General features: G+C 40.5%; 2 protein-coding genes across 3 annotated transcripts; both read left to right on the top strand.

Moving 5' to 3' along the window:
* The first annotated feature begins 1,230 nt into the window (after window positions 1–1,230).
* Window positions 1,231–5,053, top strand: LOC119788852 (cell wall protein DAN4-like). Its single transcript, XM_038293512.1, has 6 exons — window positions 1,231–1,387; window positions 1,547–1,734; window positions 1,870–2,034; window positions 3,220–3,367; window positions 4,043–4,899; window positions 5,047–5,053. The coding sequence occupies exons 1-6, from the start codon at window positions 1,253–1,255 to the stop codon at window positions 5,051–5,053; spliced, it is 1,500 nt and encodes a 499-aa protein (XP_038149440.1). The 5' UTR covers window positions 1,231–1,252.
* LOC119788857 (CUB and zona pellucida-like domain-containing protein 1) lies at window positions 4,847–12,442 on the top strand. 2 transcript variants are annotated; one of them, XM_038293526.1, is made up of 9 exons: window positions 4,847–4,955; window positions 5,047–5,191; window positions 5,325–5,468; window positions 6,306–6,364; window positions 6,461–6,648; window positions 7,592–7,986; window positions 8,070–8,166; window positions 10,991–11,171; window positions 11,494–12,442. In XM_038293526.1, coding segments are annotated over exons 2-9 (1,227 nt in total). In that variant the 5' UTR covers window positions 4,847–4,955; window positions 5,047–5,189; the 3' UTR covers window positions 11,655–12,442. The 2 variants fall into 2 exon arrangements, with proteins under 2 accessions (XP_038149454.1, XP_038149453.1); XM_038293525.1 differs by having other exon boundaries at window positions 11,488–12,442.
* Window positions 12,443–15,897: the final 3,455 nt, after the last annotated feature.

Raw genomic sequence — 15,897 nt, 5'->3', positions numbered from 1 at the left:
CTTTGGGCACCCTAGTTCAATGTGAAATGTTGCAATCATGAATCACTGAATGAAAACTTTGTGTTAAAATAATAAACTGAACTGAAAATTGTGTTTTGAAATAATAATAGCTGGAAAATAATGGTTGTTGATTTAATAGCGACATATGTTATTATGACTTATAAGAAAAATAATCATGACTTGTAATAAAGTGTTTGTTGATTAAATATATAAAAAATGTGTTTTGAAAAGGACTTTCCACCGGTAGAATAAAATTAATTAGACTTAACCGAAGAAAATGCATGTAAAATGATGAAAAGAAAGGAGGGGCTTGGGGGAGGAGCCCCAATAGCCTGAAATGTATAAAAGGGAAGCTGTTTCATTGTATTGTCAGTTGTTTCTCGGGAGAGCAGCTCAGTGTGGATGCTGTGTTTTACAATAAAGCACTCTGGACTTGGAAATCCGTGACCTCTGCCTGTTTTTTACATTTTTTGGTTGAAGACTTTTCTGCCTTTTGAGAACTTTGAATTTTTATAAAACTTAGTAACAATTTTCAAGTCGTTGAGAAGGAAAAGACACGACAAAATCATCACAAGTGAGCAGATGTTCTTCAAACTACAAACGTGAATTGCCTATGCCATGCTACAATGTGGGATTCAGAAAAAGATGTTGAAATGTTGGAAAGGTCGGACACAGGCGAGAGTATATCAGGAGATGGAGACGGAGACCAACAAGACCTGCCTCATCTTTGGCCCTATCTCTATAATTTTTCAAAATAGTCGAAAAATTCAGCTTTCAATTCATATAGTGGTGTCTGTGTGTACTTTTGACACCACTGGTCATAACACAAGTTCAATAATTGTTGTGTAGCATTTCTATATGTTATTACAACACACACACACACACACACACACACACACACACACACACACACACACACACACACACAGACGTATGCAACTCTCTCTCTCTCTCTCTCTATATATATATATATATATATATATATATATAGATATATGTGTGTGTGTGTGTGGGGGGGGGGGGGGGGGGGGGGTGTATGTATGTGTGTGTCTAACACTATTGCTGCAAAATGAAACCAAGTCTGCTCCTAGTTGCTATGTGTTAATCTGTTTCCTGGCCATAGCAAACCAAAGGCAGAACAGGTTTAGCTTCATACTTGAGCATAAGATCCATCATAATAATATATCCAGTTGTTTCCGTGTAGCGACAACCAAAAATCCGTCTACATCAGGACTGTAGAGCAGTCTTCAGGATGGCTTCTCTTGTGCTGTTGCCTCTGTTGGTGTTATTAGCTGCATCTCAAACAACTAGTGTTGAAATACACAGGCACATCGGTACATCGCTGTCTTTCACGCCGAAGGGAAAGGACTTGAACGGGTCTTATGAGGTGAGTCAAACAGCTGTAGTGAAATTTTTGACAGATATTAAGTTTCTTCCCATTTAAAAATTCTGCAGCAAAAAAGCTTCACACTGTTTTGTTTATATTAAAAAGAACACTGAATTGTATAAAACTGTACTCCATTAATTTAACATTCTGTTCTTTTAGGTGGAATTTCGCATTAAGCTAACTGGATATGAAGGCCATGTGGACTGGCATGGTTGCACATTTGGTGACTGTGGGGTGGAGACCTCCACATTCACCACAATTGACAGCGATTCATTTAATCTCACCTGGCGACAACTTGTTAAAGTATCAAGGAGGAAACTCAACACCAACTTGCCTTTTCAAGTTAGGCAAGACAGAAAATATTAATTTATTTTAACTGAACTTCAAACATTTAAGTGCAACATGTATTTAAGCTTTGCAATAAATTTCAACTGCCAGTGATTTACCTGAAAGCCATTTTTACTTAACTTTTCTTCCATCAGCTATCCAACAAGGTACAACTGGTTCTGGAGGAGGGGCTACTGGATAGACAATGCTGTAGGCCCACAAATTAAATGGACAATGTTAACATACGTGGATCCGGGAACCAGATCTGATACCGGCAAACCAAACCAACCTCCTATCACAACCATCGTCCCGATTATTCGGTAAGTTCAAAAATAATATATTTTTTTTCTTAAAAATTAATTTATCGCGGGCTGCTCAGTGGGGCACTGCTGCCTGCCTTGCAGCAAGAAGGTTTCGGATTCAATTCCCGACTCAGGGTCTTTCTGCATGGAGTTTGTATGTTATCCCTGAGCATGTGTGGGTTCTCTCCGGTTACTCCGGCTTCCTCCCACAGTCCAAAGACATGACTGTTAGGTTAAATGGCTTCTCTAAATTTTTCTTAGGTGTGTGCGTAAATGGATGTTTGTCCTGTTTGACTCTGTGTTGCCCTGTGATAAACTGGCGACCTGTGCAGTGTGTACCACACCTCTGGCCAGTAGACAGCTGGAGACAGCCACCAGCACTTCTCGTGACCCTGCTTGGGATAAGCATGACAAAAATGGATGGATGGATGGATGGATTGATTTATCGCATTGCCATCAATTATTAAGCTTGCCAGACCTTCTAATACTGATTGGCTTCTGCAGCTTTGTAAAAACAGAAAAATAAGTGCAACATTTACCAGCTTTTATGGAAATTAATTTACAATGAAGTTATGTGTTTGTATTTATTTATTTTTGTATTAACTTTTCTTGTTCTTTTTTTTACTTAAAGGTTTCAAATTATGTTAGATATGTTTAAAACAAATGACACCCTTTACCAGAAAATTATTTTGCCAACATATACTATTTGAGAATAGGCCTAAAGGAGGGTGGGAATAGGCCTAATGGGTGGGTTGAGGGGTCTTGGGTGTGATTAACAGATGGGCCGATGGACTAATAACAATGCAAGGACTTTTCTCTACTGTGCTCACCAGCTCTGAGACATACATTTATGAGCCGCTGAATCCAGAGGGGGCACAGATATGTTAGTTTATATGTATGTTACATAAACTAAAAAGTACAATTTGGATAATACTTGGAAATTACTTGGATAATAATTTTAAAGCACCTTTCTTGCACACATTGAAATTAATCTGCAAAGCCTTTGGTCAGTCCACCCAAAACTGGGCTGACATTCTCTAGAACAGGCCTAATGGAGGTCAGGTAGATCTGTCTGAGAACATCAGGTGGGAGTCCTGCTCCTTTGGCCACACTCAGATATCATTAATATTCTGTGACCTTTATTGACTGAGATCATTCCTTTTAGATACAATATTGTCAATTTTGTTGTATTTTATGTTACAGAGTGACAAAGCAGTGTCCTCGAAAGATCAATCTGACTGTTTTTGATCCTGATGGGGATCGTGTGAGCTGCAGAGCACCAGTACATAGATACGTTCCTCATGAGGCATGTGGATTTTGCCGTCTTGACAGCGGATTCTCTCTAGATATGGTAAGGTCCAACTGCAATAATGTAAATTTGAAGAACCAGTCACAACCTTGCTCTTAAAGCTTTATTGTATGCAATTTTACATTAAATTTAAAGTCAATAAAAGTGGTGGAGTGAGTTCCATCAGCTCAAAGAACGCATGCACCTTCAACCGTTCATTTGGAACTGGTGTCTATTTCGTCTGGACAATCAGAGCAATTGAATCTGACTGTCTTTAGTGAGAGCAGGCAGTGGGACATGGAAAATAGTTAAACACATCTGCTTTTGGAAAAAAATACAACTTCAAATAGTCAAATCGGAGTATTTATTAAGCAATCTCAAATGCAGAATTGGAACGGCAAAATGGCAACCTTGAAGGCAAAATCCTAACAACCAGTGCAGTTTTGTGTTTATTCCCAGAGAGCATTGTGAATACTTGCTCTCACAAATCCTGGGATCTGTCAACAGACCCTCTATCATGAGACTATATACTGTATATATATATGATCAGACTGCTGATCTGTTTAAAACCTAAACATATATCTATGTTAAACAGCTTAACAGTTGCAAGGGTCAACCAACAGAACAATCAAAAATAAGATAAAAGCAGATAGGAATGATCCCTCATAAAAACTAAAAGCATCTGCCACGCATTTCTTACCACCAACTGTCTAATGATGACATGTCTTTCTTTGTCAGAACTCCTGCTCTCTTACATATGAATACAGTGACTACACTGGATACCACCCTATTGAGCTTGTGTTTGAGGACTTTCCCAACAAAGATATCACAGTGTCCTACTCTGATGGATCCTACACAACAAAACGGCCGCAACCAGTTATGGACCGAAAGCGTCGATCCCCCACTTATTATCTTTCAACCACAGCCGCACCAACCACCACAGCCGCACCAACAACCACAGCCGCACCAACCACCACAGCCGCACCAACCACCACAGCCGCTCCAACCACCACAGCCGCACCAACCACCACAGCCGCACCAACCACCACAGCCGCTCCAACCACCACAGCCGCACCAACCACCACAGCCGCACCAACCACCACAGCCGCACCAACAACCACAGCCGCTCCAACCACCACAGCCGCTCCAACCACCCAAGCCGCTCCAACAACCACAGCCGCTCCAACAACCACAGCAGCTCCAACCACCACAGCCGCACCAACAACCACAGCAGCTCCAACCACCACAGCCGCACCAACAACCACAGCAGCTCCAACCACCACAGCCGCACCAACCACCACAGCCGCTCCAACCACCACAGCCGCACTAACAACCACAGCCGCTCCAACCACCACAGCCGCACCAACAACCACAGCCGCTCCAACCACCACAGCCGCACCAACCACCACAGCCGCACCAACAACTACAGCCGCACCAACAACTACAGCAGCTCTAACCACCACAGCCGCACCAACCACCACAGCCGCACCAACCACCACAGCCGCACCAACAACCACAGCCGCACCAACAACTACAGCAGCTCTAACCACCACAGCCGCACCAACCACCACAGCTTCATATACCACCACCCCCTTGTATCGATCAACAATTCGTCCTTTAAGCATAATTCCTCTGGATTTTACAGTTTATGGTAGGCATACAAATAATACATAAAATTTATCTTTTGTTTCAATATTTCTCTTATCCATTTGTAACTGTCTGTCTGCTTTCCTGAATTTTAGTGGATGATTACGTCATCCCTTCATGTGATGATGGCGATTACTTCCCACTATTTTTGCCACCAACTCCTCCTAATGGTGCCAATCTACCTGCCTTTGTAAATGAAAGATTTGACATCAAAGTCAGGTCCAAGGCTCAGTATGCAATGTAAGTATCATCAGTATCATCTCACTCTTAAAAGTCACCTCATTTGAGCTGATGTAATTGTTTCACTTTATGATTTTCTCTATTTAGCTTAATGTAAAGAACACTTAATTATGAACATTGTTTTTTCTCTTAGGATTGATAATCTTATTGTGACAGGACCACAACACATTTCTAAGGAAAAGGTTTCAGAAGACACATACATCATAAAATGGACACCAAATGACTCTGAGCTGCATAATCACTTTCCAATTTGCTTTGTGTCTGAAGCAATAGATGGGTAAGGCTAACATCTGATTTGATAATTACAGTCATTTAAAAAGCAAGATTTTAATTACACTTGTAAGAATTAATCTAAAGGCACATAGGGAGCAAAGTTTATTTTCTAAGGCATGACCTCAAAACAATAACAAAAACTATGGAAGCTCATTGGTAGAATTCCCTTATGACAGAAAGAAGGCCAACGATTCACACCATTCCATCATCCGGAGGGGGGAACATTTATTTACAAAACCGAATTCATACAGCTGTCTTAAAAACTTCATACATTCAGCAATGCATCGTCACATCTCAGTTAATTCCCCCAACCTTCAGTCCATCTGAACCGGCATTTATAGTTTCCACATGGCATTACGTAACTGCACATGCACAGGGATATCATGTCGAAAGCTTACTGGAATTCACGTGGGTTGGTTTGCGTCAAAGTCACTGCGACCCTCAAGGAATGTTTATACAGTTGTTCTGTTTTTGCCAAACCCCCTCATGCAGCCTTGGAGACCATGATGTTACTAAGACTCAAAACTGACCTTTAAGTTTTGTTGCTAAGTAAGTATAGGACCATGTTGTAGGATATATTCTGATTCTAATTTCTGATTCTGATATAAGACAATAAAACTGCTTCTACAAAACCTAAGGGGTATAGCCCACATTGTTTTCAGGACAGCATCCAGACAACCAATTTTTTTAATAACAACATGCACCGAGACATGTCATCACTTTACTATATCCCTAAGACCTGTGTTTGTATAACCAAATTTTTTACTCTATGTAAAACCAAACAATATGAAAAACTGTAAAGCTTTCTTCTCTGAATAAATGATAATTTCCTACTTTTTAGACAACAAAGGGTCTTCCATTCAGAGCTGCGGTGTTTGACTGTTTCAGTTGAACGTCATGGTAAGATAAAGCAACATTTAAGGTTTATTTATGTAGAAGAATTCTTCACTCTGATCAGAATTATAACTTATGACTGTCTTTTCCTACACTATGCAGATAGCATTGTGACCTGCAATGAAACATCAATGACTGTCGAAGTAGCCAAAAATTCCTTAATCAAACGCAAAGAAAACAGTCTGCATCTGTTTGACTCATCGGATGCTTCCTGCAGCCTGAGACGTCATTCAAATATGACCCACCTGGTAGCTGTCATGCCCCTGAACAGCTGTGGGACCCGAATTGAGGTACAGCAGACAAAACAAGAAACCTCACATCTAACTAGACCTATATTCCATCTATCTTGCTCTGCTACCAGAGATTAGACCAGCTTATAATTTGATCTTTCCCTAAATAACTACTGTAGGGTTGGGATGTTTGAAGCTTAACTTCAGGTGCTGGATATACAGGGAAACAGGAATACAGAACAAGGAGTGGTAGTTATCAAAGATAAGTTAAGAAAGTACAAAAAAGAACAATAATTAAAAACATTAATTAGTTGCTAGTGGACTCCAAACACAGTTAAGATTAGTTTTTAAGAAGATTGTTAGGGTTGTTAAGTTTCCCCAACACTAACCTATAAAGAAATAAACAAAGACAGTGTAAGATTTTTCCTGACCATGCTTTGCAAAGGGAAAATACACAGAGCTTTGGGATCTCTCTGTGCACTTTCGTCTTGCTCCACGCTTGCAGGCTTATTTATTGAGCAGTCAACACATTACAACAGCAGGTGTTAGTTTTGATTACGCAATCTCTTAGACATTACCATGAACTTTTAAGATAGGGAACATATCTGGTTTCAGTATACGCTTTTAAAAAAGGTGTCATGAACTTCCCTTTCTGTTTTTCTCAAATGAAAAACAGGAAAGCTTTCTTGCAAAACATTTGACCGTCTTATGACCTGCATACACTCTTTCCACTGATGAGAGTATCATAGCAAAAGAAATTATTAAAAGCAATATAAAACATATAAATGAATGAAATGATAAAAACAACAGAAATCATAATAACTCCAACACAGATACATCAAAATATTGCTTTATTTTCCAATAACAATAAAATATGTGAAATTTGTGCAGCCTCTTCAGCCTTTTTTAGTTATTAGATGGAGTGAAAAAATAAGGCATTTGAGATGTTTTCTAATGTAAAACAGAGTTTTTTTTTACTCTCTTTATTTCATATCCTTATCAGGAAGATGACAACAATATAATCTTTGAGAACGTGATTACATCAGCAAACCCTGACGTAATAATCTCCAGGGAGCATGAGGTTGAGATCAGCTTCTCCTGCTCCTATCCAAAGCGCACCAACCTAACTCTGGGTTTCACACACAAAAACCCATATGCCTTCAGAGAAAAAGGCTTTGGTGCCTTCACCTTCCAGTTTGAGTTCTTTGAGAGCCAGCGTTTCAGGAAGCAGGTGGACACCAGCAGCTACCCGCTGGAAGTTTACCTAAAGCAGAAGATCTACATGCAGATTGAGGCCGACACATCCATCCCCAACACTGAGCTGTTTGTGGAGTCCTGCAGGGCGACTCCCTATGACAACCCCAACTCCCGCATCAGCTACACCATCATTGAAAACGGGTAAGAAAAATAAAAACAAATAATTCTCTAACATTACCCTGAACCATCTTCTTTATCTGATACATTTCCATGGGTTGTTACAGATGTGTGAAGGATAAAACTGTGGAAATTTATTCTGCGTCAAAGTCTCAGTTCAGATTTGGAATGGAAGCTTTTGAGTTCATCGGAGCTCATGAGGAGGTAAAGTAATATTGTTTAAACATTCATTAATTCCAACATAAGAGTGTGGGACGTTAACAAAGTAAATCTACTTTTTAGAAAATTGGAGTCTTTAATTCATTACTGATGGTATCTGAAAGCCCTTTTTTGGAGAATTTGTTTTCTCAAAGTTAGGAAACTTGGTTACTGATAAGATGGCGAGTAGAGACTGTAGCTTCTGTCACTAAAGTGTTGCATTTGCTTAATTCAATTCAGTTTATTTATATAGCGCCAAATTCACAACACATGTCATCTCAAGGCACTTTACAGTTCAACCACATCATACAGTCAAATTGATTCAAAGTTTTCTATCTAAGGAAAACCAGTTGATTGCATTGACTCATTGACTCAAATACAATCCCTCACACTAAGCATGCTTGTAGCGACAGTGGAGAGGAAAAACTCCCTTTTAACAGGAAGAAACCTCCAGCAGAACCAGGCTCAGTATTCAGTTTAGGTTAGTGGCTTAAAGGAGTTCAAATAACGAAAAGCATGAAACCAACAAAACCACTAACCTTTAAAAAGTCCTCCCTTCAGTAAGATCAGCAGCTTGAATAGAGCAGATCGCTCCTTTAATCTGTTGTTGGGTGGCAAACGGTTGGGTGGCTTGGAGCTCAGAGGCAAAATTTAGGTCCTGGAAGCCAGACTCAGGCTGAGAGATCAGGGAGCTTGGCAGGAGGCAGAAGTCAAGAGGCAGAAACAGGTTCGTTGTCCAAAGGGCAGAGAAATCCAAAGACGGCTAGGCAAAAAGGGGAAATCCATGAAGCAAAGACTTGGTCAGGTAACCTTAAGTGCTGGATACTGCTTGCAAGTTGGTTTGCAATTATCTGGCCCGGTCTACCTGCACAGGCTGCCTTATAACTGCTTAAACACAGCTGAGAGAAATTCTGCTGATTGCACTGTAGTGCAGCAGCTGGAGATGATCGCTCACAGGGAGAGCAGAGCAGGCAGACAGGCCAGAATCATAACAGCCCAAGGACAAAGTCATTGAGAAATAAGGGACAGGAGCTTCAAGCAACAAAAACAACCCACCATATCCAGGACAAATCCCTTCATCCTGAGCCACTGTATAGACCAGGATTCATCACTTCCGGTCTTTAAAGTCCAGCATCCTGCACATTTTAGATATTTCCCTGCTTCAACACACCAGAGTATAATAATCCTCACATTAGCAGGATTCTGGAAAACTTGACAGTGTGCTTTGAGATAATTTAATCAGGTGTGGAAGCAGAGACATCTAAAAGGTGCAGGACACCGGACATCACAAACCATAACTGCATAATTCGAATGAGATGTAATTCACCAGCTGTTTTGTTGATCCTCTGAGTTTGCTTTGCTGTGTTGGTCCCTTTGCGTTGGTTCAGTTTCTCCATGTAGAGCTCTAAATACCATATTTAATACCATATCATTACCTTTTTTTTGTCTGGGGTCAATACACAAACAAACAACAGAGGGCGCCAGTTTTTTGTAAAGCCAGTGACCTCCCTGTGGCTGGGATTATCTTTCTATCACAGCAGGGAAGAATTAGCCTCGTGAGACCATCCTGATCTCGCGAGCTTTCAAGATTTCACTCGCAGATCAGTCTGGAGACTCTCCGTTGAAGAAAATTTGGAGCTGTTCACCAAACGAAAGTCCAATCAACGTTGGCTTTGAGGCGGGTTGAGGTATGACGTAACGAGAAGCTCGACAGTTAAGTCTAAAGAACATGGCGGCTTCAGCCGATGAAACTAGTGTTAGCGTGGCTATCGAGCAAGTTTTATCGGAATTACAGAGTATTTCTTCACTGAAAGAAGCGCAAAACACTGCTCTGGAGGCTTTTCTCTGAGGAAAAGGTGCTTTTGCTCTTCTCCCGACTGGTTTCGGCAAGAGCAGTCTGGCTTGTGGTTGTGTTTTCGTCGTCGGTCTGTTAGTACGTCATATGCTTCGTTGATCTGATTGGTTTATTTGGCCCGTCTATCATCAACATAGGCCAATCAGATAACCAGTATTTTCGCCCCTTCCCAAAATTACTGCAGCGGAAGGTTTTCAGATAGATATGCGGAGCAAATCCATCTGGTGGAGTCAGGTTAGAGAGGCATAACACATCTCTGAGGAAAAGCCTCATGGAGGTTTTCAAGACGTTCTGTGAGCAAAGTTCAGATTACATTCAAGTTGAAGTGTTGCAAATTTCAATTAAATGTCATTACTGTGTTTTTTTTTACTTTTTATTGTTTACTTGCACAAATAATGCATTTATAATTTTATTTCACTGAAATTGTTAGCACTTCAATAGAAAATAGTTTCTGTAAACTGAATACATTGGGTTCATCACTTTGTTTTTCTTTTTGGTCTTTTTGTTTTTTACCTAAAAACTGGTCCTGGATGGTAAATGGCATGTACTTATATAGCATCTTTTTTCAAGTCAGGAGACTTGACCAAAGCGCTTTACACTACATTCATTCATCCATTCACCCACACACTGGATAGAGGGGGTCGTCCTACAATCAGGGTCGTCCTTTAATCAGGGTTTTCTTATATTCAGGTAATTACGTGGTTCTTCACTGCACTGGACATATTTAGCATACAGCTGAGCTTGTGTTATAAGTCTTCATCTCAGAGTGTTTTTAAGTTTAAAAATTGAATGTGAAGCTTAATTTACATTCACTTCTTCTTGAGTGTTTTTTTATATTCTTAACAACATTGTCCAACATCCAAAAGCATATAAAACAGATTTATGTTTGTTTTACTATAGCTCCCAGAATTTTTATTTATGTCTTTAAGAAGAAATGTTAAAACTGTGGCTGATTTCAGTTATATGTGGCTGCAGGTCTACATCACTTGTTCGGTTCTCCTGTGTGAAAGTGACAATCCCGAGGCCAGGTGCTCTCAGGGATGCATCGAATCCGACTCATGGGACAAACGTAGGAAGAGGGATGCTGCAGCGCAGACGAGCAGCCACTTCATTTCCCAGGGTCCTTTGCACCTCGTGAAGACCTCTAACATCAAAGGTGAGCATGTTCTTACACTCAGTTTATCGTCAACTTCTCCACTAATGCCCCTTAATCCATGGGCTCCACAGTAGATTTAGAAAATACTTTTATAGCATACTTTATAAGTATAAAAGAAATAACCTCTCAGGATTTAGTTTTTCTTCAATTTTTCATTTTTACCTTTTCATTCACACTCATAACCTGATTATTTTTCATGTACTGAATCATTAGCAGGGGATTTTCTATAGTATAATATTCTTTTTAGCTTTTATTTTGTATTTAGTCTGAGAGAACATACAGCCTGCTATACTAATAAATAATCCATTTTACTCTGTTTCAGAACCTGGCCAGAGCATGTATCTTGCCCTGAATCTGGTCTTCATTGTTTGCTGCCTTTTGGCTTGCGGTGTCATCATCTACCGATTCAGAAGGCCCAGAGCTAAATACCAACGTCTGCCATCAGCTGATTCTCCAGTCGACCCTGACCAACCAATGGATTAGGAATCTGGATTTTGATTTTATTCTTTTTATTATGATATTGGGTTGTCAGAGCTTTTAAATTTTCCTTCATATGTAAATGTACACTTTCTAGCTCTTAGCTTGAGATATTTCTGTTAGTTCTGGTCATATTTTCTTTTTTGCCTTATAGGTTATGCCATATTAGATAATTTTTCCATGCGTATATTAGATGTTTTTGTGTAAATGATTTTCTTTAATTTTAGCTTCCTAGTGTATTTTATTCTTCTTCACTTTACTTGGATTTATTTGTGTTAGTACCCTTTACTTCAGGGCAGAGCTAAAAGTGGGGGTAGAGGTGGCCATACTGTAATTTAACTCCAGCATAATGTATAACAAAGGGTGGCAGCACTGATACTCTCGGTTGGCATGTCCTATCTTACTTGATTTTTCAGTCGTTCGTATAATAAATATACACTGAGCAAAAAACTAGTACACTATTAGTTTGGCCTGATCCTAAACTGGTTTTGGTGCCCTTTCGTTTTCTGCCACCCCACAGTGCACATTGGTCCTTGCCTAGCCACCCATTTAAAAATTTTTTTTTTGGCCCTGCCACTGCCTTACCTAGATGGTATTATTCTATAGTTCTCTCATCTCTCCCCCCTTGATCCAAATGTTGTATTTTCAAACATATTTAGGCAAGCCCCCAGTTTGTTATGCTTTATATACTGGTCAATTTCAACTACTTCTTATGGGTTTATTCTGCAATGCCATGTTTCTACTGCCCATGTATGTGAGCTTCGTATTTCAGTCATTAAAAACTTCTCAGCTAACCATGTTGCCTCTGCCTTCCTATATACCTTCCTGTCTGCACTTTGTTCTACTTCTAGACCCTCTTCCTCTGAAAGATGTCAGAAAAATTAAAATTCAGATTCTGGGGTTTTTGTTCTTATAATCTCTCCAGATTAGTTTTTTTTATATATTTTTTTTTTATTATTATTATTATTATTTATTTTACCATTATTTTACCAGGTAAAAAAATCTATAGAGGTTTGAAATCATTTTACAAGGATGTCCTGGCTAAGAAGTAAAAAAGCAAAAGGCGCAAACAAAGTATTACATGTAAATTCAATTCAATTCAGTTTATTTATATAGTCCATATTTTTGACACATGTCGTCTCAAGGCACTTTACAGTTCACCAGATCATACAGTCAAATTGATTCAAAGTGCTCTGGCTAAAGAAAACCTGTTGATTGCATTGACTCATTGACTTGAACGCAATCCCTCATACTAAGCATGCTTGTAGCGACAGTGGAGAGGAAAGACTCCCTTTTAACACGAAGAAACCTCCAGCAGATCCAGGCTCATTGTGATCTGCTGAGGCAGACTGGGGTTCAAGGAGACAGAAGCAGAGATACAAAAAGCAGCTGTAAAAAGCAGCCCTGTCCAGGAAACAGCCAGGCAGTCGAGCTCCGAGCCAACGCCCATGTCAGAGGGTGAAGAGAGCACATCCAGCCAGTCACAGTCAGAGAAACAGGACTACATTGGAAAAACAGGTTGATCTCCAAAATCTATAAACAAAGGTGTTAATGGCAGCAGCTCAGCTGATATTTCTCTCCAGGGTGGTGTCAAAATATTGCCAAACAGGAACAGATGAGGCGAAGCTACTATGAGAAAAAGCAGAGAGAGCAGAATGTTAGAAGTAATTTAATGGAATCCTGATGTCTATTTGCTGCTAGCTACACTATATTGCCAAAAGTATTTGCTCACCCATCCAAATTATTGGAATCAGGTGTTCCAATCACTTCCATGGCCACAGGTGTATAAATTCAAGCACCTAGGCATGCAGACTGTTTTTACAAACATTTGTGAAAGAATGGGTCGCTCTCAGGAGCTCAGTGAATTCCAGCGTGGAACTGTGATAGGATGCCACCTGTGCAACAAATCCAGTCGTGAAATTTCCTCGCTCCTAAATATTCCACAGTCAACTGTCAGCTGTATTATAAGAAAATGGAAGTGTTTGGGAACGACAGCAACTCAGCCACGAAGTGGTAGGCCACGTAAACTGACGGAGCGGGGTCAGCGGATGCTGACGCGCATAGTGCGAAGAGGTCGCCAACTTTCTGCAGAGTCAATCACTACAGACCTCCAAACTTCATGTGGCCTTCAGATTAGCTCAAGAACAGTGCGCAGAGAGCTTCATGGAATGGGTTTCCATGGTCGAGCAGCTGCATCCAAGCCATACATCACCAAGTGCAATGCAAAGCGTCGGATGCGGTGGTGTAAAGCACGCCGCCACTGGACTCTAGAGCAGTGGAGACGCGTTCTCTGGAGTGACGAATCGCGCTTCTCCATCTGGCAATCTGATGGACGGGTCTGGGTTTGGCGGTTGCCAGGAGAACGGTACTTGTCTGACTGCATTGTGCCAAGTGTAAAGTTTGGTGGAGGGGGGATTATGGTGTGGGGTTGTTTTTCAGGAGCTGGGCTTGGCCCCTTAGTTCCAGTGAAAGGAACTCTGAATGCTTCAGCATACCAAGACATTTTGGACAATTCCATGCTCCCAACTTTGTGGGAACAGTTTGGAGCTGGCCCCTTCCTCTTCCAACATGACTGTGCACCAGTGCACAAAGCAAGGTCCATAAAGACATGGATGACAGAGTCTGGTGTGGATGAACTTGACTGGCCTGCACAGAGTCCTGACCTCAACCCGATAGAACACCTTTGGGATGAATTAGAGCGGAGACTGAGAGCCAGGCCTTCTCGTCCAACATCAGTGTGCGACCTCACAAATGCGCTTCTGGAAGAATGGTCAAAAATTCCCATAAACACACTCCTAAACCTTGTGGACAGCCTTCCCAGAAGAGTTGAAGCTGTTCTAGCTGCAAAGGGTGGACCGACGTCATATTGAACCCTATGGATTAGGAACGGGATGTCACTTAAGCTCATATGTGAGTCAAGGCAGGTGAGCAAATACTTTTGGCAATATAGTGTATTTCAAAGAGGGTAAAGAATCATTAACTAAAAGTTATTGGTTCTTGATTAAGCAAATCATTTAATAAAACATTATTTGGCCAAATAATGTTTTATTCATCTCATGGATTTGCTTTGTGAATTGGTCTGAAAACATTCCAATTTCTCTATTAGTGAAAACAAGAATTTGATCACATCCCAAATTCTTACAGATAAACTTTGGTTTTCAAACACAAGATCCACCTTAAACTGTAATATGGTTTTCAACCATGTTTCCCTTCTTCTTTGTACATAGTAGTTTAGTTTAGCTGAGTTTCACTAGTTTTAGTTAAGAGTTTTAAACTGAAATAAGTTTGATTTGGAGCTGAATGATTTTAAACAGAAGTTGTGGTAAATTTATTCCATGTATGTGCAGAATTAACTGTTTGGCCATGATTAGAGCTCGAATCACTCTTTCATTTATTGTTCTAACACACAGCTAGTAGGGCGTGTGTTCATAAACATATAACAGCCCAAATAATATCTAAATAAATAAGATATTTACCTCCCCAACCGGAGAGGACAACAAACATCTTAAAGTATCAGAAAATATGAATTCCCAGCTGGCTTGGAATTGAATATAACAGTTATTCACAAGATAAATATGACATCCAACCTGGATGGGAATTGAATATACAGAAAATCACAACAACAGGACTACCAGAACCAGTCCTCCCAGGTGCGTTTCCGTCTGAGCTGGTTAATCGATCCACGGGACTCTGAACCTGCCTTCACGCTCTGGATTCCTAACCCGGATCTGTCCGTTTCTGTGTGGTTTGGAACCCCTGACCGGACTCCTGGATTCCAGAAGAACAACTCCAGTCTGAACTGAATCCTTCCTGGATTGGAGTCCTGCTTGCTCACTGGGGCTGCTGCATTGGGGACACTCTGGACGGCTCAGAGCCGTCCAGAGTGTCCCCGTTGGCAGATGCACCGTCGTTGGCAGTGCATCTGCTTATTCTGCCTATGATTTAGAGGATGGACTGAACTGCTAAATAATTTAACTACTTAAAAATTGGGCCAAATTTACCCACTTCATGTGTACACCTCTGGTATGTGGTAGCGTCACAGTGTGGCTCTCAGCTGAACTGCAAAGGACCTTTGTCATCAAAGAAATTATTAGTTTTCTCCGTAATGTGATTTTACATTATATATTTTTAATTTATTTTCTTAATTTCAGCATTTGGTCCAGGTCTGAATCTGGGCCTGAATCTGGTCTTCATCGTTGGGTGCCTCCTGGTATGTGGAGAAATTTTCTATATCTAATTTTCTCTATCT

This window comes from Cyprinodon tularosa, unplaced genomic scaffold, assembly GCF_016077235.1.
Source record: "Cyprinodon tularosa strain WSP-4 unplaced genomic scaffold, ASM1607723v1 ctg328, whole genome shotgun sequence".
NCBI lineage: Eukaryota > Metazoa > Chordata > Actinopteri > Cyprinodontiformes > Cyprinodontidae > Cyprinodon > Cyprinodon tularosa.
This window is presented reverse-complemented; position numbering and strand designations above follow the sequence as displayed.